The sequence below is a fragment of the Phoenix dactylifera genome, unplaced genomic scaffold (genome assembly GCF_009389715.1).
Source record: "Phoenix dactylifera cultivar Barhee BC4 unplaced genomic scaffold, palm_55x_up_171113_PBpolish2nd_filt_p 000392F, whole genome shotgun sequence".
NCBI classification, from domain to species: domain Eukaryota; kingdom Viridiplantae; phylum Streptophyta; class Magnoliopsida; order Arecales; family Arecaceae; genus Phoenix; species Phoenix dactylifera.
Genome location: NW_024067838.1, coordinates 129,595 through 156,443, shown reverse-complemented (window position 1 = coordinate 156,443; position 26,849 = coordinate 129,595). Strand labels below are relative to the sequence as shown.

Genomic DNA, 26,849 nt, shown 5'->3' with positions numbered 1-26,849 from the left:
TAAGTTGTAGTAGGGCTGCAAAGATGTGAAAACTTTGAGACTTTGCCTTCTTGGAAAGGGCAGACTCAATTTGCTAGATGATGAGGACCTTCCATCATGATATCACTCCATACAAGTGGCACCACTTGTGCAAGGCTTTGTAAGCAGTTTGGGGACTGATGGTGGCTTTACATGATACTAGACGCTTGCAGCTTGTTTCGCCCAAGGCCTAAATAGGTATGGATATCAATATCATCACTATTCATATAAATACACATAAATATAAAATAATGTGAGAAAAATACGACGGTCATTGTAATATGTTATTGGCTATTATGGCAGTCCATGTAAATTATAATCATTATTTTTCTTGTGCGTTTCTATTGATAAAATATTTTTTTCAAAATTTATTTATTTATTATCAATTCCTCTAGAAATAATTGTACAGACCAGCAGTTATTTTTCAAGTATTCTGTTATTTTCTTTTATAACACCATTATAATGGTTGTTCCAACAGTGATTAATATAAAAAAATTCAAATTATGCTCCTTGAGGTAAATAACAACCTTATAAGCATAATAATGGCTGATAACGGTTCCGGTGAGGTATTGCGATAACGGCACAATGCATTACTTAACCTTGATATATGTTGGTCTGAGATGCCCCCCCCCCCCCCCCGGGGGGAATCAGACCTCAATAAAAATATAATGGAGTAATTAAGCGACCACTGAATAAAGATAAAAGGACTTCTGTCGTACATCTAATTATCGATTTTAACCTTTTACTTGCATGATCAAGATTCCATCAATTTCAGAAGTATGTGCATTTATCACCAGCCACCAAAAGACGATCATAATACCTTACCGCTACAAAATTATAACCCCTTGCTTTTATTATAGCTCTCCATTGCAAGCCAACTGAAGCAAGCAATTAGCTGCATGTGACTCTAGGGCTGTGCTTGAATTGGTAATCGGGTTTATCAGGATAAGAAAAACTTATCTGGGTGGTTGAGTTTACACCAGGTTTAGCAGGTTCAAACCTTATCCTCTGTTTCGAAAAACATGCTATATTTCCCCAGTCGCTGATTATACTTGCCGCGTTATTGTGTTTGGATGCTAACCGGGAATAACAACTGTTGTTTGGACGTTCCTCGCAAACAAGTGGAGGAAAAAAGGTGATATAATAAAATCGGGCAAATTTGCCCACACAATCCCAATTATTCTATAACATAATAATATATTGTATAATATAAACAACATGATAATAATAGCTTATGGAAGGTTATGACAAAAATTTACTTGTTACCACCGACAAGTATAATAAGGTAAAGACCTAGAGCATTTATTATCACCATTTGAATTGCCTTCTAGTCCTCAATCAAGAATAAATAGCATACTAGGGCAACCCAAATGAACAACCTGTCCACACAATAAACTAATTTTGCTTGGCCATATGTTCACTTGGCCTTCCTCCTCCGAATGAAAAAGGAGAAAAGAATGGTATGGTATTTTTTTTTCCCCATTTACAACGAAGGCTAGCAATTCATTCAAGCTGCCGCAGGCCATCCACCTGCCACATGTGAATTAGAATCAAGAATACCATCCTTAGTCTTCATCCTCACCAAGCAATGCAAATGAAAATGGCGAGAACTTATATCCATCTCCCTCATAGAACTTGTTTTGAAATTCCACCCAGTGAAGCCTCAAGGCATGCAAGAATGCACTTAGCGTTTCCATCACAAGCAGAACACCAATGGTCGCAAAGATGAATACAATGATGCCAACGATGAGAATGATGATATTGTTGAACCTGATGCACAACCAGTCATTCACCTTCAGCATACAGAAAAATTCCTTATCTAACAAATAAATTGCAAAACAGAGACTACTTACCCCCAAGCAAGAAGAAGGACCTTCTCATAAAATACGCTTGACAACTCTGAATGAGCAAGACTGCAGACATTGAACCGAACAGTGTAAGTAGCTACCAGAGCATCAGGATCAGACAAGCTGGACTAATGCTTAAGATATGAAACATTCTTACACATTTAATTTCGGTTTGGCAGTTAACACAACTAAATCAATACAGAAATATGCAACAATGTGAACTTGCATAAGAAATATGGACTTCAAGGATCAGTTGCTGAACAACTGCTTTCATATCCGGACAACATGGCACATCAATCATCTTAAATAATGCCTTTAATAATAACCAAGGCCACCGCATGTTCCTTGACTCGATAAATGGACTGGTGCAGTAAGCCATTCTTTAATCTTATAATATATAAGCATAATCCATTATCAACGACTATAATTTACCAAGATGGAAGGAGTACCTGAGAGCCCATAGACGAAGATATGAAGCAGTATTGGAGACTGCTCCAAGGACAAATTCTATTGTATGTATGAGTTGGTGAACAAAAACTTCACTAAATTCGAACTCCTCATGTCCATGTGAACTGTGATCTTGCTCCAGCTCAAGAGATTCTTCAGTGTTCTGTAGCAAGGCGTATGATTGACCTTGGTGTCTCTGAAGCAATAAGCATGCACATAAATTAGCACAAGGTTATACAGAGGTCTATGAGAAAAGCAAGCAAGATAGGGACATACTTCTTGGTGTTGCTTCTTCAAGAGAATGGGCTTTGGAAGTAGCATCCAGGGAACAGAAATGAGGGCCAGCAAAAGTAACACAAGCTGGTAATGATGACAGACTGAGTGACATTCGTGTTGTATTGGTAAAGAACAATATGGTAGGGATGTAAACACACAAACCTGAAGTGTTTTCTGGCCAGGAAATAGCTGGTTTTCACCGAGATCATCTGTTGGGCTGAGGAACATGTATATCATTACATGGTACAGATCTGCTTTGGATCCAGTGCACCATTTCACAATGATGAGGAGTGACAGGTAACCAAACAGACTATTTAAGAAGATCAACTGCGGAACAAATTGGTACCTGCAACAGAAAACATATGCACAATCACCAAAATTTCCAGTTGTTAGTAACTAGAAAATACATATTTATGCATGGATGCTATTGATCATTGATAAGCACAATAATCCTTATGCAATGCATGTTAATGGATTTTGTGATCAGGATCAACCATAACTTGATATTCATGACAAAATCTACACTTGGTGGATCAGCAGGACACTTCTATAATACCCTAGATTTTTGGGAATAGGGAACTATTTGGAGCTCTACATATTATGCTCAAAAGTTTCTTGACAGGTAACTGGTAAAAATGCCTCGCAGATCCTATTAAAATATAAACTTCTCTGAGTTCTCTCTTAGTAATGGGAGTAGCAAAGACACAAACAAAAGCATGCCATCATATCCTTGATCTAGAGATGTTACTAATACTATGTAAACTGTTGACTGGTTTCAGAATACCAATAACTATAGTCAAAGTTTATCGTTGTTGGCTGGTTTCTAAACCAGAATACCAAAGCTTATATTATAACCATTATTTTAACAATAACCATAGTCTATTATACATAATGTCTAGGTATATGCCAAGAAATCATCTATCCTCCCTTCTTTGTGCATACACACAGTCAGACACATGCATGCCACATAAACAATGCAAAGTGTCTACCAGTTCAAGTCATTCTGAGAGGCATTGAAGTTACTACCAGTCACAAATGATTACATACTTCCACAAAATGCACATGCCAAGTTTGAGGTTCAATGTGTTGCCACTTTCCAACAATATTAAGATTAAGTGCAAGGTCTCCAAGAAAATAGATGGCTGATGAGGATGAAAATTTCAACATTGGCAGGAATTAAAATTGTTGGCTGTTGCATATTCAATTATCTTAAGATATACTAATCTCCAGCAAGTTCCATACTATCATTTTGGTCCGCAAGATAGCATATCAATATTAGCATAAAAATGACTAAATAAGCATAGAATGTGAGGCTCTAAATATGCTACATGATCACCAAAGTACTGTCACCACTAAGGAGCATATGTGAGCATTAAGCAACAATTGTATTAGATTCTGCATGAGATATCTATGTAAGCAAGATCAAATTACCAGATATTCAAATTATTCCTAAAGAACTTCGCGTTGAAGTAACTCAACACAATGCCAAGGTTCATTTGTGCTACCCCAAGAAGGATAGACAGCTTCATCTTCAATGAGTTGAGAAATGGCAACTCACTTCGGCTACCATGCCACTTCGGATCCACACCAAATGGATAGGTCGATCTCACCTTAATCAAGCCCTCTGAAGTAGCATCTCTATAATGGAGCAAAATTAAAAAAAGTAAAGAAGTCTTGTAATAAACAGTGAAAACTTTCAAGATGCAAACTTTTTCTCTACCTGCAGGAAGGATCACGGCATGCATAGGCAGATTTACCAAAAAGCTCAAATGGGACAGAAAAAAACTCATTATAGATTAATCCTGTGTAAATTGAAAACATTGCCATCATCATAAGCACATAGCGGCCACCAAAAGTCATTTCCGTTATGTCTCCGAGCTTCTGTTAAGACCAAAACAATTCAATGAGATTGAACTTGCAGAAGTACAAAATCATGACAAAGCAAAAGTGAACCAAAAGCAAAGGAGAATTACAAAAATGTTCTATGCTCAAGGGCATGATAAGAATTTTCACAACACATCAAAGATATGACTATAGGCCCAACATGCAAACAAGTTTCCTGAATTCATTTTCCATCTAAAAGGAATGGTGATCCATGTTCTTAGGAGCTAGATAAGCTAGAATTTTATTCATTGGAATCAATCACCTGAAACAGTACTGTGGGTTATCCCTTACAGATGGCTACTATTACATGCCTCAGCTTCCTCTAGATAGTATTTCAAGAATTGAAGTTCGACATTCTAAAGGCCACCACAGTTACATTGAGATGCAGAATCCACAGAGAACCAGTGATGTTGATATAGCTAGTTTCCTTTGTTACACGAAAATGTTGTGCTGTTCAGATTAATGTTTAGGCAAATTGCACCACAAAGCAGTGTGCACCGCACATATGCCCAGTAGTTGTGTCAGAAGACAAAGGACAATTGAAGCTCATATCATGCAATGGGGAAGGCAGGCTATTTGTGATCTGTGGTGCGTGAATGTGCCATTCACTTATCACATAATCCAGCATTCCACCTGAAGTGATATGACAGCCATTATGTGCAAGTTATTTTCAATGCATCTACAGGTCAAAATACTATCACTGACGGAAAGCTTAGTTACTTTCAAAGGAGGCACGTTGCATAGCATATCCTTTTGTTCTTTTTCATTCTTGCACTAATGCTTTTTTAATCCTCTTCTTTAATCATTTTCCTTCATTCATGTATAGAATAAAGAGGTTTATAGAAGAACAAAGACCTTCCCCCTAAGTTTATGACAGAGCATAAGGGGTTTGAGTCACGATCAACAGTGAAGGTGGATAATATTTATAGTTTGGAATATCTAATACTAGTTGTTTGTAGCCCATGATGTATTAATGCATAACTGACATCATATCAAGTTTTCTAGGCTGTTTGTTGATTCCTTTTATATGTGCTTCTCTGAGTTTCTTATGAAGCAACAATGTTGCTGTCCGATTGTGTTTTGGCTCACTCCAAGGCTTCTGTCTGATGCTGTACCCCAAAAAAAAGGCTTCTGTATGATGATTACAGATCCACATTTGCACTCACATATGCAGATGCATCATGGTGATTACACCTTATTGGTGTTGTGCTGCATAGTACGGAACCAAATGCCTATGCAGGTCCAAGTAACTTGCCTATGCAGCTCAAGCACATATGAATTCGGAGGATGCTTGCTTTTTGTCAGGTAACTCTTATCGAAAAAGGCAATTGACTTTTGAGTGCCTCTTCAAAGATGGGTAACTTAAAGACTATCTATCTGGTTTAACAAATATGTAGTTGAAATTTAGTTATCGGTCATGCATCCATGTTGCTTGTTTTCTTATTGTTCATCATTTCATAATTTGTAGATTTCTCCATCGCCTGAAGCTTGAGGAATACTTTGTAAAGAAATATTTCTATATTTTTAGGTGAGCATGTCCTGCTGTAATCAAATAAGATTCAAAATGAGTATAACAGTGTATATTCAAATTTTTTATGAATTTTTAAATCTTTCCGTTTTACTTTTATCTATTTTATGAATTGTATTTTTCCATAGTACCTTTAAAATACAACTGCAGAGGAACCCGCTTATGCAGCCACTTACAACATATGTGATATGCTATATATCAACTGCCTGTGCATCATAGCTGCCTTATAAAACCTTGATCCATAATTTGCATCATGGATGTGGCAAACAGGTATAATTAAGCAAGAGTTGACTGATCAAGCTCAGCTTGAAATTCTGAGCCTGAAACTCTAAATTAAGCTTGGTGTGCTTCCTATTCCATTGAGCTTGACAAAGCCTACTTTTGAGCCAAGCTGAATGCAAGCCATCTTTAAATAGCTTGATACCCTTAACTGAGCCAAGCTCAAATAAGCTTGAAACTCAAGGCCTTGTTTAAGCACCTTTAATTAAGGCGAAGGTCAGCTACGAGCGGATTGGGTCAGGATTTTTGAATATAAGTGCCAGACAGAAGGTTTCAACCCTTGCCCTTCTCTCATTTCACTCACCTTCTTTGCCTCTTTCGACATGCACCAGACATTTTCTAATGAAGAGATTTCTTCAGTCATTCTGTCACTTCTTTCTTGTTCTTCTACTGGATCCATCCCTATTCTTTTCCTCAGTTCAGCAAGCAGATCTTATCTAATATTCATCTCAAAATCTATCCACAAGCATAGTGACTCTAACAAATCCTTGGCATCACGGTGGCGCTGGAGGGAGGAGATAATGGCAACTCAATATTTCAAGACCTATCAACCATTCTCAGGATCAGGAGTACAGTGAGTTGATAGTTGTGCTTTCAGGTATTTATCCTTTAAGAATAGCTGATAAGCATTTGTGGAAGCATACAAAGGATAATTGCTACACTGTTTCCTCACACTGCTTAATAAACCAGGAGAGATTACTATATCCCTACTATAAAAGCATTATGGAAGACAGCAGAGCTGCAGAAGTTGAGGGTCTTCATGTGGCTGGCTCTCAGAAGTAAATTGCACATAAAAGATCTTCTGTCAAGGAAAGGGAAGCAACAACATCAGGGTTGTTTCCTTTATGAAGCTAACTATGAATCTATCAACCATATTTTCCTTCACTGCCATTTTGTGAAGGGATAAAGGGCCATCCTGCAACTCTTCTTTCTCCGTGGACATGCTGGAGAAAGAAAATTTTCCTATGGATATCAGAAAGGCATGGGATCAGATCACCCTTGCTGTGCAATGGGAGGTTTGGAGGGAAAGAAACAGTAGAGGTTTTCTCAAAAGAAAGACCTCATGGCCATCTGCCACCTCAGCAGTATTGAGAATCTTCAATTCGTGGTGCAATGTTTGCACAAGAGAGAATACTGAGTCCCAAGCTATTGTCCTCAATAGACTCAACTATCTTCATGTTTCCTAAGGTTCTGCTGTACTAGTCACTGCATTGGATCTTGGCCTCTGGCCTCTTGTATTTCAATTAATTATTTTAATAACATCTGGTAGGGCAAGCGCAATCTTTCCCCTCCATTCTTCTCAGAAAAGAGTCTCACAAATCCTTACTCTTAGAACCCTAAAGTGAATATTGAAACTCTTTACTAGTATTACTGCAAATAAAATTTATATTCAGCCCTTAAAGTCCAATAACTCTTCTAAACTAAACCAAATCTTGACTCTGTCCAAGATCTATCAATATGCAGGGTTTAGCTAAATAGGTACCAATTTCTGACCACCATTTTACAATAGTTCTGAATCCTGACACTAGGGTTCATAGCAACAAAGCTCAGAACTATAATATTTATTGCAAAAAAAAAACTTCCAGGGTGGATTATAGGTAAGAGCCATACATACACAGGGCAGCATCTGTCCATTATATCAGCTTTTAACTATAAAATTGCCTAAACCTTTCCTCAATTAAAGTAAAACACCAACTTGATTTTTCCATCAAGAAAAATGTATCCAAAATCATAAAGAATCACTGTTCACTACCTTAACAGGTTTAACTCAAATTCTAATGAAAAATCCTTGGTAAAATGTGAAAACCAACAAATCTTCTCTCATCTATATTGGGTTTCTTACAGGATTAAGCATGAACCATAAAGTTGAAATGCTCTATAGTCAGCTTCCTACCTAACATTGACACTCTAATTTGGGAAACAATTCTTGGTTAAGGCATCTTGCAAAGCAAGAGGCTAGCGTGGAATGCTAAAAGGTATTTTTGTAGGTAAAGAGAATTGCCTTCTTGTTTCCATTGTTTAAGCACATGCAACTGAGGAACAACCCTTCAAGGTTCCTCTATACTCATCAGAGTCAAAATCTAAATGGAAAGAAGGGAATGTCTGATACAAAAAACTGCATGAATTTCTTAAGCACTAATTTTAGGATAAAGAGCCAAAAAGATTTTACTTCCTCAGTAAGTCCTAAACACCAATCTGACACTATTAAATAATAATAGAGAAAAAATATGTTGGTTACATGATGTAGCCCTCATTATTCCCTTAGTTTAAAGAAACACAGTCCAGTAATTGGCTTATATCCCTCAACAAATCCTTCATTGTTCTTTCTCATAATCTCTAGGATTTGATGACAAAGACCCTCCAACAAATTTAACTGCACCTCTAAGCTTAATGCTTTCTATGTAAGTTTGCACACCTCGTATGCATTTATATGTCTTTGCCAACTTCTAATTCATTATATATAGGCTTAAACATCCTTTTTGTGGCAGAATCTTCAGGTGGAGCAACCAAGCAAAATTTTCAAAGATTTGTAAGTCTTCTTCATAAGGCAGAAAATTTTTGTTCATCTTCATAATGTTTTTCCTGGATGCAGAATAATTCGAGATTCTGTTTCAAGGATGAGACCAAGCTTCATTAGACTCATTTCAGTAATGCAATTTATTCTTCACATTGGCCTAATATATTAGCCTAAGACAACATCTACCATATGCAATATGGCAGCATCGCATGTAGAATAAAAATGGATGGTTTTAGATAATCTAGCAAGACTTTGTAGCAACAATATAACAGACTTAATAATTTTACATTATTGTTTTATTCATGAGTGTATTTATCACAACAATAATCCAAATTCATAGTCGTAAATATTCGGGTTGCTTTTGTCTCCATGTTATTGAGGTGTTTTTTTCTTGGCATCTCCTTAGATATGATATGCAACTCATTTAGAAATTTGTCTATAATGATCATGACATATTTAACCAGTCAGAAAGTATAATCATATGCAGCATTGAATATAGAAAACTTCTATGTTATTTAGAGTAGCAACTTCAAGAAGAAACGAAATTTACAAGAAAAAGTTAAAAGATACAAACTTCATTGCTACCAAGAACGATCAGCATTCACGGCTATAAAGAATTGAAGCATATACAGTGAAAGACAGAGGCCCTCAAGAGCTGACCTGGGAAGATAGTTTCTTTTCTCGGAATATGAAATACAAAGTTGCCAGTAACAAGCAAATACCATGACCCCAATCACCAAACATGACTGCAAATAAGAAAGGAAATGTAATGATAGTGTAAACACCAGGATTTGCTTCCTGATATTTGGCAACCCTGCAATAAGCATAAGCCACAATATTAGGTAGATTCTCCTGGAAATTGACAAAACAAGTCCCCATCTTCAAGGCGATTAACATTCCAATGTATCAGATATTTAAAAAAAACAAATTAAAGGTGAGACACATGATTGTTTTAGTATTGTATATTAGCATGTCAATTTATTGATGGCCTATGCATACATTTACATAATCTAAATAAACAAAAAGATGCAGTAGATAATCACAGTTTAGAATTGCCATCCTTGACAGAAATAGATGATTCACACGAAATGAATGCTTCACGAAACAATGTTGTCATCCAGCAGCCACTAAATGTTTGTTTTATATGTGTGTGGATGTACGTTTTAGACTTTTAGCCAAAATGATTCACAGAAGACTGTTCCCTTTTCACAATGAACAGATAATTCAGTAACAAAAACTTCTCCAAGAAATAACCTCTAAAAATCATGTTGAAAAAGTAAATTATAGCAGGCATGTTATAAAAATAGGCAAGATCGACCAAAAAAACCTAAATAACAAAATTTCTAGATCACATTTCCAATTACATGCCAATAATAGGAATTTTAGCTTTACTGCATAATGCAATTTGGAGCTTCACAAAATATGATTAAGCTTTTAAAACAAAAGGAGTAAATTACAGATTATGGGTGAAGAATAACAAGAAGGCAAGACGTGGTGGCATTGTTACGAACAAAGCTTGGGGATGTTCCCTACAAAGAGCTTTTTTGACCACTATATACAGAATATTAATCATGACAATTATGCAAATGTTATCTTTACAGACCTTTTAGCAACATAAAGTGACATGAGAGGCACAGATACAGAAAAAGAGAAGTTCTAAAATGACGCCAATAGGGAAATACAATGTTCATTGTTCCCCAAAATGCATTGGCAATGCAAGGAATCTAGTAAGAGAGGTTTTGAGATGACTAAACAAGGATAAAAAAATTGAGCTTGATTTCTTACAAAGTAAGAACATTTTTAGAAGCAGCTTAGATTAGCCTCAGTGGCGACAAACTATATGAGCCCTAGCCTAAACCAATAGGTATTGCAATATTAGTGGTGGTTTGCTATTCACAAGGGGAAGAGCCTCTATCGTCGCTTACCATGGCTTCAAAAACCACCGAAATGGGACGATACAACCAGTACCACTATTCCAATGCGAGACCAACACCAGTATGTATACCAATATGTACCAGACGTGCCAGTCTATAGCAATCCATATCGGTGCATACCGGTCCATATCGATACATACTAACAATACTGTGCCGGTCCGTACCAATGGTTTTTCAATTTTTTAGAATTTATAAGTTTCGGTATGTACTGTCTATACTTGTATCACACTCATACCATTCCGTTCCAACAGAAAAACTAAATGGGGTTCAGTAAAGGTATTTAAAACCTTGTTGCTTACAAATGTAAAACAATTAGCAATACACTACAACCAATTCTTGAGCTCAATTTGCTATATTCGACACACTTTTGCAGCGTATACATGACCCTCTTCATTATTATATGAATATAACCATGCTTTGTAGCGTATACACTTTTGCAGCATATCCATGATTTTGCTTTGTATAGTCTCTTTCTTAACCATCATAACCATGCCTATGCTAAACAATTTACTCATATAATGGTATCCTAAAACCATTACTTGGTTCAGCAAGAGAACAAAGTATAAAAATTTATTATTCAGGAAATTATTTTCTGGCAGTATCTCCAGATGTCACATTTATAACTCACGAAGCTATTATGTTAAAAGTTGAATCATCATTTTTTTCCATTCTTTAGATCAGAAAGTTTGATTTTGACTAATATCAAGTTGACATCAATGTAGCAGAAATGTTTACTGCAATGTTCTCTTCAGCATTTATTGCAATATATTATCTATATACTAGTATTTACTCTCTTCTGAATTATCTCCTCTTTTGTATAGGGGCCAAAATATTAAAAAACAGATTAATATTAAGTACACAAACAGCAAAACTAGAGCCAATTTAAATTTTGCAGCTTAATTTAAGTTTCTAAATGGATTACCTTTTTTATACTGTCAAGCACTCTAATACCTTCACATAGCACATGTGTATTATAAGAATAGCTCAGTTTTCATGCATGACCATGTAAAAGATAAAAATTTCCTGTTAAGCCCATTCAACTTACCCATAAGCATCAACAATTTCCTGGAAAGCTAAAGTAAATTTGTTTGTCTGGAAATATGTCGGTGGAGATTCTTTCGTATGGAGAATCTGAAAAATAGAGCCAACTTGGGAGTTGCTATCATAGGTAGCCCGCTTCAATGCATCTTGAACCTGGAAAGGTGAGCTCAATAGAGTGCTTATGGGCCATTGATACAGAACACTACGATAACAGAAAATTTGTACCAAGCAAGACCTCACAACATTAAAAAATAGTTAAAAAGAGATACCTGATTAGTTGCAAAAACAGGGCTCCAGCCCTCGGCAACCACACATTTCTTTGTCACATCAAGGCTGAGCATGTTTAGAGTGTGGTATATAGATTTCTCTCTCCTTACCTGGAAAATTTAAGCTTTGGTGAAATTCAAGAAATCATAGAACATGTCTATGCTGACATACTACTGACCAAATGTTTTTGAGTAGCAACAGAAAAATGTAAAAATAAATGAATAAAAGCCCATGATAACTTCAAAGGAAACAGGATATATGATTTCTAAGTGATTTTAACACAAAAACACAAATAAAAAAAGAATCAAACTTACCATTTGATTCCACTGCTCAAACTGATAGCCTATATTTTTAAGCATATTATCACGTTGAATTAATCCGATATCTATTGTGGTCTTCAGCTCTGAGATTTTCCCTGACACCTAAAAATCCAGTAGCTCCAAACTTCAGATAAAACTATACATGGTTCTAACAGCTAGAAATTGAGAACAAAAAAACGAGTCCCATCACACGTCAATCATTAAACAAAAGTATAAAACTCACTTGTCATATAATTAGATAATACTATCCAGATAATTTTAACTAATACTAAAAAGATATCTACTATCCACATGAGGATAGAAAGTAGAAGTAACAAGACAAGTTTGCTAATTAAAGAGAGAAAAATAAAATAGAAGCAAGCTGAAGTATCTAACAGACCTAAAGATGAAAATAGGGCAACAAGCAATATCTTTAACTCAGCAATTATTGTTCACCATTGAAATGCCTAAGAAGATGCAAGAGTGCATAAACATCATCATGGAACATAATGCTTTTTGATACTGTCAAACAAAAATAATCATGTATGAAGTTCAAAACCATGCAAAAAGTTGTACAGATCCATAGAGCACTGATATTACCCTGCCATACTGCATAGTTTACATGCCTAGCAGCCTTAGCATTCAACTAAGAATCCTATAAAAATGGACAGATAGCATTCTTTTTCGACTTATTGCAGACCGAGGGGCAAAATTTTCAGCAGTATCAATGGAAAAATTGCTATCATATTTACCAGTGTGGAGGACTTGCTTTTGAGCTTGAGTGGGCGAACATAGACTCTAGTAAAATTGCAAATCATAGAATTATTGTATATCTAACAGTACCATTTTGTGCTTCCATTCATCAATTTCCAAGGCAAACAAAGAAACAATGCTTCTCAATCGACGCTTAGTTACTTCAACAAACAGATCTTGGATTAACTTCTAAAAATTTGAAGAATATTTTTGTACCTCTATACAATCTGAGTCCATATTAATATCTAAGATCAACAGATTATTCATCAGCTCCAGAAACGTAATATTAAATTTGAAACTTGAGGAGCCAAGTTGGAAAGAAGCGTTCAAAACCCTCAGGCCATAAACCCAGACAAGGCAACATGTTTTGGCCATGCATCAACTTCTATGGCAAATAACAAAACAAGATCTCTAACGGATGCTTAGTTACTTTGACAGACAGAAACTGATTAACTTCTGAAATTTAAAGAATACTTTTTGAACTTTATAAAATCTGAATCCATATTAAGATCAAAATACATGGGTTCTTACTCAACTCCAAAAATATAGTATTAACTTTGAAAATTTAAGAGCGATCTGGAAAGCAAATTTTCTAAAACATTAGCTTGCTTCATGGTCGGTACAGCATGATGGCGACCGAACTGGGCAGTTTGGTCCAGCAAAACACATGACATGCAATTATCAAACCTGAGGAGGAGCTTTGGTCAAAAAACTTTGAATTTTACAACACATTTCAAACACTAAGCACTTGTTTGGTTTGCGGGAAAAGGATGAAAAGTGTGGTCAACGGAAAAACAAAGAAATACCTCTTGTTTGGTTGGAGTTTTCAAAGGAGAGAGATGAAAAAGCAACATTCCCATGGGAATAAGATTTCTATGTTTCATGGGAAAGAAAAACCCATGAAAGATATAGAAAAACTACTTTCCCGCTTTTTAGAAATTTGGGGTCTCTTTTTTTTCCAAAAGTACCCTTAAGCCATCAAAATCCATGGGTAACGTCTTTCTCTTTATTAAGAGTATAATAGGTATTTCATACAACTTTCTCAGAAAAGTAGATGCTCAGCCAAATATAAGCCACTCTGAGATGTGCCACTTTCTCACGATCAACTAAACATGCTAAAATCATTTTCCCAGGCATCATATTCTCATAAATCAACTAAGAATTTTTTTTTTCGCGAACCAAACGAGTCCTAAGATATTCAAAAAGAACAAAAGCCAAAACTATAAATCTTTTAAGTATCTAAAAAATTATGACTAAGACACCACCATACAAGCAAGAATGCAAATGGGTCAAGTTGGCCCACTACGGCAACAGGCCAACTACAAAGTGAGTCAATTTTCTGCTAGAAGAATGACAACCTGGTTATATTTCTTAAAGCCAGAAGAACTAATTCAGGTATAGTCTGGGTCCATCTCATTCCCAACCAACCCAAAACTGATCCGGAGTCATGGTTGGAGAATATTTGAGCTGGTAAATACACCCCCTTCAATAGGTAGTCATCATAATAGGTGCATCAGCAACACTGCCTTAAAAGAATTGGAGCAGATATAAACATGGAAACATAACACTAGCAACAAATCTAAAAGGCTGATGATTCTCATATATGGAAAACATGAAATGACCATGATTTCATGCTACACATTGTCCTTTTGAAAAAGAATCTAACTCAGTAACTTTCACATCCACTGGACAATTGAATATCATACTTGAACCCTTCGAAAAACCAATCAATGCTCACAAAATTTAACGATCCTCCAACAATATGATGATAAATGAACGAAAGGCAGCAGTGGACTGTATCCTACAGAGATTATTTCCCTTAGATGGTCGGGCCTTCCACAGTGCCTCCAGAAACCTTCACAATGGTCTCAAGATTGCAATCTCAAGCCCTAAGACCAGAACACCTGGAACAGAGGTTGTAGTAGCAAAGCACAACTTCAATACAAACAAGTAGGTGCAGATGTAATGGTCCACACACCCCATGATCAAGGCAACATCCAATAGGTGCACCCCAAAAAGCAAATCTAAGATAAATGGTTGAACATTCATTGTGGTGCACAGGGAAAAGAATCCCTTTGGTGGAGTTGCACGGAATATACCTCATCATAATATTTGGGCAGGGGAAATCCCTTTTGTATTCTTACATCTATGAGTAACTATTCTTAAGCCATCTCTTTTATTTTTGGTCACCGGAGGATGCAGAGTGCTAGGTTAGCCATAAGGTTTGAGTCATAGTTCGTAGCTAGTCCAAGTTAAGCTTAGGGACAAGCTTCTGTGCACTGGTAGCAAACTGAGAAGGAACATTGTTTAATGGATGTAATAATATCTTAAATAAGAATGCATCTAGAGTGACAAACTTTCAAGGTTTCAAGGACATTTAAAAATTCTGCAAGTTATTTAAAATAGAATAAGTTTTGCTTTTTCTATTATTCTTCTCTCTTTTCTTTTATTTTTTCTTTCCTTTTTCTCTCTAAATGCCCCATAACAATGCACACCATCTAACATGGTTGCAACAATATCATGTATAATAAACCAAGCATATCATAATTTTCCAAAATCAGATGCAGTCGTTGCTCCGAACTTAAGTTCATCATCGCCAGTCACGCCACAAACATAAGAAAATGATAATACAGCAAGCGAACAACTAAAATGCAACACAAAGGGGAAACGTGAATAATATCTCAACCAAATTCCAGGCTCAAAAAATTGGTTGTGGGTCAAGCAAGATTCCAATGTGGAGCCTGGTTTGCCAAATTGAACCAATAAGAAATCCGATACTTAACTATGTTGTGAAAGAACTCTGAAAAGGTGAGTGCCTTGCAGTATGAATCATATCATGGCCTTAAAGTTGGCAAAATCATTTGTCGTACCGACCATACTGTACCATACCGGTAGACGGTACGAGGGGCATACCGAGTGTTAGTATGTCAAATTGGCCCAATACCGGGGTAACAGAATGGTACCAGTATAGGGTCCGGTACTGAGACAGTAAACCTTACTTGGCAACAAGCAGTCAGATAGAAGAAAGTACGGACACCAAAAACAAACTTGCCAAATAAGTTGATCATCAAAATATCATTAAAAAGTTGCACACATACAGGTAAACCAGACTTTAGGAAAGGAAAACAATGAAGTGCAGATAAAACTCAAATCCAGTATTATTTCAGGATAATTGAAGGGCAAAATTGGTTATGGTACATAAACCATTCACATCAGTAAATGTTTTTACGGAAAAAATATATTTTTTATGGTACTTAGAAAACACGTCTACGATACTGAACTTTCTATCAGAGAAGAAAAATTCTATAAAATTAGAATGTTGTCGGGTCCAAGATTAACATCACAGAAACACAGACGTAAATGTTGACGTGTTTTAACTGATAATTACAACTGCCACAAGGATTAAACTAGAATAGTGAAAAAGGGTGCACAAACCTCATCAATCATCTGCATTTGTTTGCCCACATCCTCTGTCAATGGATAACGATTGGCACCAAAAGCTTCACAAATCTTTAGAATCTTGGTCTTTGCTCTTTCCCCAGAGTAGAAGACTACAAAGACATTTTTGGCAACCTGTAGATAAACATAAACAACAGGATAAGCGGATAGGCATGTATGGAAGAAACCATGCATTAGTTCACAGCTTCACATTTACCAATCAACAATGAGCATGCACAGACACAAATTCATGGCTACTATTTGAATCAAAAAATTAGTCATCAATGAGTATTTATGTTTAAAACATAATCAGAACTCTACCTAAGACCAAATAAAGAACAAGCATGTATAAACCAGAACAGGTAAAAACACTCTTGGCACTATTAGTTTCTTCTTGGTGCCAAGTACACTCTATTGACAACATGATAGCAAGATGCCTACAACTTCTTACACAGACACATGCACCTCAGAACGAGGCATGCATGTGAGTGGATTCAAATACTGGAAACATAAAATCATAAGCATAATGGGACGTAAATAATGTTTAATTAGAAGACAATGTGCAGGCTAGGTGCTTAGTTTCATGACTTCTAGCACAGTTTTGCATGTAAAAAGAGTAAACCTTTTCTCCTGAAACTGGGTCAGTGACTGGATCATCAACTGCAACTTGTTTGAGGTACATGTTTCCTCTGGTAGCACGGAATAAAATTCTTTCAAAAGCCATCGACTTTTCTTTGGGTACAAGGCCACTGACAAACCCAAGCTTTACTTGCTTTGATGGATCTGCCAAAATTTCCTGAAGAAGAATATGTTAGAATTATTATTCGGAAAAAAATGAAAAAAGAAAGTGCGTGGAGTATGTCTGTAATTATACTTGCTCCAACAACAAAGGACTGTCAAGAGAACCATCAAAAACTTGATGTGCTTCAATCTCTCTCTGTTGGGCTATAGCACTACTTTGAACTGAGTAGAAAAATTCACCAGCCTGAAATAAGACAGAAAATGCATCCATAGTTTAAAGACGAGAAACTTTAAGTTACAATATCTAAAATTTCCCTGAAGCATCTTCACAATGTAGAATTTTTTAAGAATAAGATCTTAAGGCCATGAAAACAGGATTCCGTGCCACATAACAGAAACCCTCTTATCTTCAGAAACTTCACAATGTACAGATCAAATTCCAGAAAGATAAAACCCTGGATTGAGCATCATTACTTTATCACTTAATCATACATAAATAATATGAGATTCTTCACTAACAAGTTACAAAGACTACTGCAGATCTGTAATGATCAACTGATCTATGTCCAGAAAATCAAAATAATTTTACATCTTCCAAATATTTAAATAAAGCACATAGATCTCATGCAATTTCTCAATTCTACAAATCAAAGAGCTAAAACATCAGGCTTATAAACCAAACGATCATGTTTCAATAAGAAAGAGAAAAACTCTTGGAACCATGAGATTAAATTCACTTTAGCATTTATTCAAAAGGTACATGAATGCCAATATCAAATAGCTTCTTCCACTTCAGAGACATCAATTTCTCAAAATTAAGTGCGAAGGAATTGAATAATTGCTCAAGGTTGATCTGTTTCTCCCATGTTGGATTTCAAATTCTGCATCCCACAATAACAAGGAATTAGAATCTCTAAAGGCACACAACAAAACCCAAAGTCACTGAATAGTTTGCGGCCTTGTCAACCATAACTACATCCCATACTGTGTTCAGATGCATTTTGAAATTCTTTGACCTTTTATATTTGTCGCAGAAAGGAAACAACTCTAGCTGACAAATCATCAACTTCTTCAAGGAGTGAGACTTCAAACCCCAGTAATATTAGAATTGAACATAAGTGGGGTCCATAACTGCAAATGTCAACTTACAAGTGCAAGGATGTAGGCTTTGCCAAATGATCCAGAAAAGAGAATAGTAATAGACCAAATCTTTAGCATATGTTCAGTATATGCTTAATAATAAATCAAGGACAAATAATAACAATAATTAAACCTGGCGCAAGATGTATCGGCATCATAAAGGACATTATACACAAACTTAACCTTTCTCCTGAATTTGATCATTTATCATTTAAAAATAGAATAATATTGCAATGAGATTAAAGAAAAGGGGTTGAAAAGGATCTGCAATATTTACTTAGTAGTACACTGAGTTAAAATTATAACTAAACAGATCAGGAGGATGTAATCTGCAGACTCGGTGATGCAATCCTGTCAAGGATTAAAAAACACATGATCTATCTCCACATGCATGCAAGTACATAAACACACATCTAAACATCTATAAATACAGATAGACATAGATTGGCATGTTCGTGTAGATATACATATGCATCAAATATTTATAATTTATATTCATGGATTCAAAAACTGCTACAACAGGAGAGTATTGTCAATACCATGCCATTTCAAACCAAAACCAGCATCCATGCAGGTGCCAGGATATCGAAACAATCCGTACCGATATGTCCTGGACATACCACTGCATACCGACAGAACACCATTCTAGTGGGTATCGATAATTTTTTAGTTTCCGTAGCATACCGGTACCACATCGTTCAGATGTAGAGACAGTAAAAGGTTCAGTATCGGCATTTTAAACCTTGTTTATATTTATAGATGGTAACAAGCACAAGTTGTGACCAATTTACCATGATAAATTAGTCTCATTTAAAGAATGTGTTCAGGTAAGGCTGAACTAGTTTCAATTGATACAAGCTGAAACATATGGTGGCCCATTTAGGTTTAGAATTACAAATAACTGAAGTATTCTGGACTTATGTTCTGTTTTGAGCAAAATAGTGGAAAACACATTGTTTAACAACCATATGAGAACTAAAATTATTATGTATTCTCAGGCTTAAATGTAAAATAGAATGATGAATCAATTAAAAGATAAAATCATGGAAATAATATTGATTTAGATATAATAGAAAAGACATTTTTTTCCTTCTCTTTTACTTTTTGTGCAAATGATGAGCCACATAAAGACTAGCAATGAAATAGAATTACAAGAAAAATATGCAAGTCAAGATAAGCTACTGTTAGCGCCATAAGATGTCCCAAGGTAGCAAATCTAGTATCTTGACTTGAATAAGCATTAAACTCAACACATATTACCATATTGCCACATTATAATGAATGTTCGAGCTTTGTTTGTGTGCATTATAATATTCTACGAGTGAAAGAAATGTATACCTTCTGAAGGACAAGTTTATATTCCAATAGCTCATTATAAGTGCGTTGCAACTTTTCACTATTTGTATTAACTTCGATCAGCTCGGCTTCAAGCTCTCCAAGTTTTATCTATGTCAACACATCAAAGCTTAAAGTAAGCCTTAAGTCTTGGACATTACATATATAGGCATGGTGGTATGTCAATTAGCTAGCAAAAAAGAAAAAAATACCTCCAAGTCATCAAGATCGATATGAGTCTGTGTCAAAGACATTGCTGAAGGTGATATACCTGCCTTTGTCATTTGCTCCCTAAAAAATCTTAACTTACGTGCCATTTCTCCACATCTTTTTATCTGCAATCAGTTTAAATTTAGTATTACAAAGTACACAATATTAACTAAGCCATACTATTACAGATATAACTATCAATTTCAACATGCAGAAGAAAAACCTTTACGCAATGAAATGAATTACGTGTCTAAATTGTAGAATGACCAAACACAAAATGCTTATGGGAAATTATAACACTAACAGGAAATTATGATAGCCAATCGTCAACCAGGAAAGAATGGAGCAGGGAAAACCATAAGCTACTGACTGGTAATGTAACTATAGAGAAAAAATCAACTTCTTTTTTGTAGATTGATAAGTAGCCTACAAGATAGATTCATGTCCAGGGATGATACCATTGCTATAATTATTACCAGAAAATTCTAAGTTGTGAAACTAGGGATGTGTCAAATTTGAAGAATGTCCAGACTTAAAAGACTTTCACAGGCAGGCAGCACATTTAACATAAAAAGTTGTTTTGTCTATAGGAAATACAAAAAGCACTACCTGAGCACAATTTATCTTCTAAAGAAAACGAAAAATTCCTCTACTATTATAACAAAATCCAGCTGATGGGCCCCATGCATCACCACCTCCTACCTTTCATCACCATCCTTATGTATTTCATCCTCCCAGGTTTTCTCCCTGAGTCTGCACACCTCATTCACCTTTAATTTATAATAGAGAAATACATGCCACCAAGTTCACTCTTGGCACTCTTGGATGAATAAACAAGAGAAAGAAACAAATGAAGATAAAAAGGGAGTATATTTACAAAACATCCAATAAATACTCTCTTCCCTTCTTCTTTTTTTTTTTTTTGGGGGGGGGGGGGGCGGTTACAACGGCGGTTCACACCCTAAATACTCTTTTCCCTTTGGTAAACCGCATGCGTCACACATGCAAAATACAGGGCAACCAAAGAACATCTTTTCTCATACTCTTGGAGAAAACTATCCATCTCTTCTTTTAATTCCCACTCCATCCATTTGTCTTTAATTCTCCATGGTCCACTAACTTCACTATCGATTTTGTAAGGAAGTCAAACATGCCCAATTGACAAGCCTATGTAAGCTCAAAAAAGGAAGAGAGATCCCAAAAATAATATGCAACTATGTTGTATGAAAGAAATTTCTGAAAAAAAATATACTAAAGAATAAAGTATCCCTTGAGAGGAATGAATCACCAACACAATCCAAAAGGCACAAAATTAATCACTATGAAACTTGTACATTATGGTTATGGTTAAGAACAAGTGGATTGTTTGCTCTCATGACCCCTGAGCTCTAGATGATCAAGTCCTTTCTAGAACGGAAGGCCAGCAGATAGGCCCATCATTTACTCAAATCTCAGATCTAAGTATATAAAGATAGATACAAAACCAACATACAATTAGAGTGACTTGTTTAAGCAGAGGTGCATCTGGAGTATCATATGATCTTTGCATCATTTACGACAAAAAAAAGAAACCTAATTCCAGCCATGATTAACAGATCAATTCTCAATAGATCACATCCCATGCATTAACAACAATGATCTAATCAAATAATTGCAAAATAGAATGAACCCAAAAGAGGACAAAATCCTCAAATAACAACAATGGAAGTTGTGATAAATTAAGTAACAATAGACTCTGCTAACAATGGATGTTAAATTAATGAAAATAACTGCTGAATTATTTTAAAAACCTAACAAGGCCTGTTTGCTATGATTTTCTTTTACTTCTTTACTTTCATTTCTTTTGAATTAGAAGATCTATAAACAAAATACAGAACACAAGGTATATTTGTTATTTTTATGATCTAAAAGCCAAAAAAATTACAGTAATACCAAGGTCTCAAGCCATAGCCGGAGGCTCAGGAATATAAAGCAAATAACATGCAACAGTGATACACAACTAATTGGGTGTACAACTACTTTGACACGGGTCATGAAGCTGACATTTTTTCTCTGGGAGAAAAAAAAGAAAAGAAAACTGCAATCTAGGTTATTTCATTTTATTTTGCAAACGTTAGGGCAAATTGAAAAGGACTTCACAGTATCAAAACACATATTATAGAGCTAAGATCAAAATGATATATAGCAAATTAGAAATGAGATAACCGAAGTCTGCAAGGACTTCAGCATCATGCATAAGTAGTAATTGGAAAGCACATCTAAGCCAACCATGGTTGACAATTGTATAAACTGGCATAAATTTCCAGATGACCAGCATCTTCAAGAAGATTCACATGGAAGTATATTCTGAAAGACACAATACTGATGTAGATTAAGTAAATGCAAAGAAAGAAAACAAAAGTACCTGGTTAGCATATGTCCGCTGGAAAGGACTCTTATCTGCATTAAGCTGTAATAATTGCCATATTAGATCAAAAGTAAAACATTCTGCATATGATTAGCAAATCAAACTCAAAAACTATTCAAGCATTCCATGCTATGTCATGTCAGTTATAGAGTTTAAATCACAAAATTTAAATCCTGTGCTGACTTCAGGGTTTTGTTGGTAAAACCAAAACAAGAACCATGTTGACTATGCTTCAAAACTTAAGATTAGCATAATATGTCACTTACTTTAAAACGATAAAGAAAAATTAATAATAATCTAAAAAGAACCACTAGAATCATATAGATAATCACATGAAGCGCATAACTCACATTTCATATTAAGCTAAAAATTTATCATATTGCTCGAAGGCTTAAACTTTTCAGATTTTCTATGTGTCCAACTCAGATCAGCATTTTTTAATCCATTTCAAGCATTATATCTCAATCTAACATGGAGTAGGATTTTTGCCATACTAAACCTGAGAAACAAGCTTCTTTAATCATCAATAATACCCTTGCCATGGGAATAAGTGAAACAAATCTCTGATACAACAGAAATTACAGAAAATCTGTTTACCACTACACTAATTGCTCAAATAGTTGAACAAATGGTTCAAGGAATGGAAAGCATGCAAATGAGAACTATAGAAAGAAGAAAAAACTTTATGAAGATAAGTTGGCATTTTGGAGGAATCCATTTCTCAAATTCTTAACCACATTACAGCAAAAAGAAATACAAAAATTAATATTATATAAAAAGAAATATGTTCATAAAAAACACTGTTGAAGGCCTTACAGCTATTATTGATTCTTTATAAGCTCAACCAAGACAGAAGTAGCAATGATGACAAAAGATGGCATCAACCAGAACTAATGTTCTTAATTCGATCTTCTGGACGTCATAAGTTTAGTACAATATTGTACAAAAGCACAACTGTATCATGGTTTTCTCATTAAATGCTTGATAGCAATCAAAAACAATCCCATTATGGAATGGACAAATGAGTTATGATAATCATCAAGATGACAATCTCTTCGGGGAAATATGGTGAGATAAATGGAGAAAGAACCTTAAATTGGCTTTATGCTGCTCAAGTAGCAACCTAGAACAAGGTAACAATGTTCATTTAGAGAAAAGGATAAAGCCCAAGTCCAGGGTCGGATCACCTTCCTATCACCAATAAGAAGGGAAGCCACCAAGTATAACTATACTACAGCAAGGACAACACTCTGTTGTTTTTTCTACTCTATAGTGTGATGTCAGAAACAGTTGATGTAAGGTTACAAGATTGTCATGCGAGTTCTCAAAGACTCAATTGGTTATACTATTATCCACAGACAACGCCTTTATAAATGGAGAATTAGACTTGTTGGCCTGGTGAAATTGATCTCAACAAGATACAGCAAGAGTAGATGTGTTGCTCTATCAATGTTGAAAACTCAAAATTACAAATGAAGCACTGCAGGATACGGGTTGTAGGGAAAAATCAGTGAGATGAAGTTTTAGAATGTTTAAAAGGTCAGCAACAGATTAAAATGATGAATGTTGTTATAGCAAATAATTTTAACGATCAACATGCACCAGCAAGGTTTAACAGGGGAAAAAATCCTTCCATAGTTGTGAGTCACCCCTATCCTATTAAAGGAAATATAATACATTTCTATAGTGTGTCTCTTTATAACCAGTAAGAAGAAAAAAATTATCAGCCTTTAGGCCCTTCACCAATTATAAGGAAGCACTTATCATAAAATATGAAAAAACTTTTTTGGTGTGAACATCAATATTACGTTAGCATCATTAGCTTATTAGGAGAACTTTTATACAAGAGGTAGCTTATCGAATCAGAATTATTTTAGGTTGTAGGCATTGCCGCAAATTTTGATACAAGGGGAGCAGGGTTGTTCACTCTAAAGAGAAAAACTGGTGTGAATAGCTCTTCAGAGGATTTGCCAAGACAAAAATAGGAATGATGTTGTTGCAGGTGCTTGAGGGCAAAAAGGATATTTTTAGTTTATCATTTTGCAGGCTTCTAGTTGGTGATGGGATCAATTAGTTAATACCCTGAAAACAAACACAAAGTAGCAAAACAGATGGTCAAGGGGAATGTGACTAGAAAATAGAGATATTAAATTAAGAATATGGAAGAAAAATTCATAGACCAATCTATATCATGATGCCCTCATCTAAGAGAATATGGAGCTTTTACCATACAAATTAAATGCTAGAGTTTTACTAATCATCATAATAACCATAATTAGGAGGGCAAGATAGATGCAGAGGAACATGGAATCAAGTTTCGATAGTTCTCAAATAGCAAACTTAGATAAAAATACAAATAAGAAAACAAAAGACTATAAGCCCTAATCATCTTTACGAAGCAAGAAAAGTAAATAAGAATATGTGCATATGAGAGATTTATATAGAATAATGCCAACAACAACAACATGAAAGTTGTAAAGTAGAAAATAGTACTGTCGCTAGTAGGATAATTGAACATCAATGCAGCTCTAACCCTTCTTATAGGTACAATTCAACCTGATTTATGACCATGATTTCTGCATCCTGGTTAATTTTTCCCACTATCTTTTGCAGTATATTGGCTTTTTTTAACTCAGGTTCCTATTCAACCCTCTTAAGTAAGTTAGCTGCCTAGGATGTGACACTATTGAAAGGAAACAACCACACAAAAAAGAAACAACACCAAGCTAATGTCAATCCACCAGATATTCTCTAATAGACTGCATGCCATCAGAGGATTGGCATCGGGTTCAGAGCTGGTTTTGAAAGTTCTCAAGACTTCATGGTCATGAATCAAACCATAAATTCAGATGATACAACCACAAGGTTGATGAACAACCACATGATCTTATAGGTGCAAATTGGGATCTCCAAAAGATGATCCACTAAAACAGACCACAAGGTATAAATTGAAGACTAATATCCAAAAGAACCTGCAGATGGATTCCTTGAAAGTAATTGTTCTGTTGCCAAAAGGGATAAAAGAAAAAAGAATAAAAAGAAAAAACAAAGATGGAAGCAGATTAGCAAATGTTTTGAGGTTGCACCTTGATGGGTAGCGTTCCTGTTGAAATTATCCACACTCCATAAGATGCATACTTACAAGTCATAACAAACTAAAGTTTCCCATTCTGATTATATCATCAATCATAAACAATTTCTTAATAGCAATCACAGGTAAACATTCTATGATACCAATGTAAACCCTTTGATCAGTTAGTATCAGTGGTATTGATGATCACATGGGTTCAGGAAAAACCAAAAAGGAGTTCCGGCGATCTTCATGTGCAACAGTTTTAAGCAATCAGGAGCCTAAAAACTGACAATAATGAACACCTCATAACCCTAAACCCTTACCCCGTTCCCAGAAAAGTTTGACATGTCATCCTTGTCAAACCGATTATCCAATAAAATCAGATAGAGTGTCCTGCACAACCATCTGAGTGAAATCTGACATCCATCATTGAAAATATAAGCTCTTATAATCAAAGGAAGAATTACTTAAAATTAAAATTCACAAAAGGCTATTTGATGCTAGCCATTCTATATCCTGTTCCTTTTTTTAATAACTTGGATTGGGCCTTTGGACGATTCTTTTCCTTGAAGAAAAAAGGCAACTTGAGCTGGGGAAAGGAAAATAAAGTCCAACTATTATATCACCTACACGATGTACATGCTCCATGGCATGGTTATCAAAATTGAAACTGCCAAGATAATTGCGAAAGCATTTAAACTTTATTTTTTATTATTAAAAAGTTTTCAAATAAGAAATGATTACGAACCATAAAAAAGATGCATTAAATCAGAAAGAGGAGATGTCACATGTTCTTATCAATCAGAAAATGGAAGCAGCACATAGAAATCCAACCACGCAAACGAGATATTATTTTTACAAAATAAAAAAAAAAACCTTGCCATCAGATCCACGCTAGGGTTTCATCACGGCAATAATTGCAGCAACAATTTAAGTTCACAAAGTTCAACGAGACATAGAGATGAAATCAAGAATTGAGGAGAATAGGAAGGAATCGTACGTCTTTGAATTGGAGAAGGCCGAGGTCGCCGAGGTAGGAGACGGTGAGGTGAGCGGACTCGATGGGGATGATGATCTGTACCAGCTGCATCGGCTCCGAGCGCAACAGATCCATCGGGGGGCAGCACCCATGCCCCCGCCCGCCGCCACGGCTGTGGTAATCCCCCATCCCCTCTTCTCTTTCTCCTCCTCCTCTTGCTCTCTCTCGATCAAATCTCCTTCTTGGTCTCTCTCTCTCTCTCTCTCTCTCTCTCTCTCCCCGCCTCTGGAACCCCCTTTCAGGCAAACCCCGATGGGTATATATTTCCTGAGGATGAGAAGCCAAACCCTCGCACCGGCTCGATCCCCGCCTGGATCGATCGGTCGGTCGGGATCGCGGGATCGTCTCCGGGCTTCCTTCCTCGCCAAAGAAGGG

The 26,849-nt window shown here is 35.7% G+C and overlaps 1 protein-coding gene across 1 annotated transcript; it reads right to left on the bottom strand.

Annotated features, from left to right (window-relative positions):
- Window positions 1–1,208: 1,208 nt before the first annotated feature.
- Window positions 1,209–26,849, bottom strand: LOC103702805 (V-type proton ATPase subunit a3-like). Its single transcript, XM_008785372.4, has 18 exons — window positions 26,436–26,849; window positions 22,360–22,404; window positions 19,958–20,080; window positions 19,749–19,856; window positions 17,404–17,514; window positions 17,152–17,325; window positions 16,527–16,664; window positions 12,354–12,461; window positions 12,042–12,149; window positions 11,777–11,925; window positions 9,458–9,611; window positions 4,309–4,469; window positions 4,020–4,226; window positions 2,751–2,934; window positions 2,589–2,672; window positions 2,315–2,508; window positions 1,872–1,931; window positions 1,209–1,788 (listed from the first exon to the last, which is right to left on the bottom strand). The coding sequence occupies exons 1-18, from the start codon at window positions 26,601–26,603 to the stop codon at window positions 1,584–1,586; spliced, it is 2,481 nt and encodes an 826-aa protein (XP_008783594.1). The 5' UTR covers window positions 26,604–26,849; the 3' UTR covers window positions 1,209–1,583.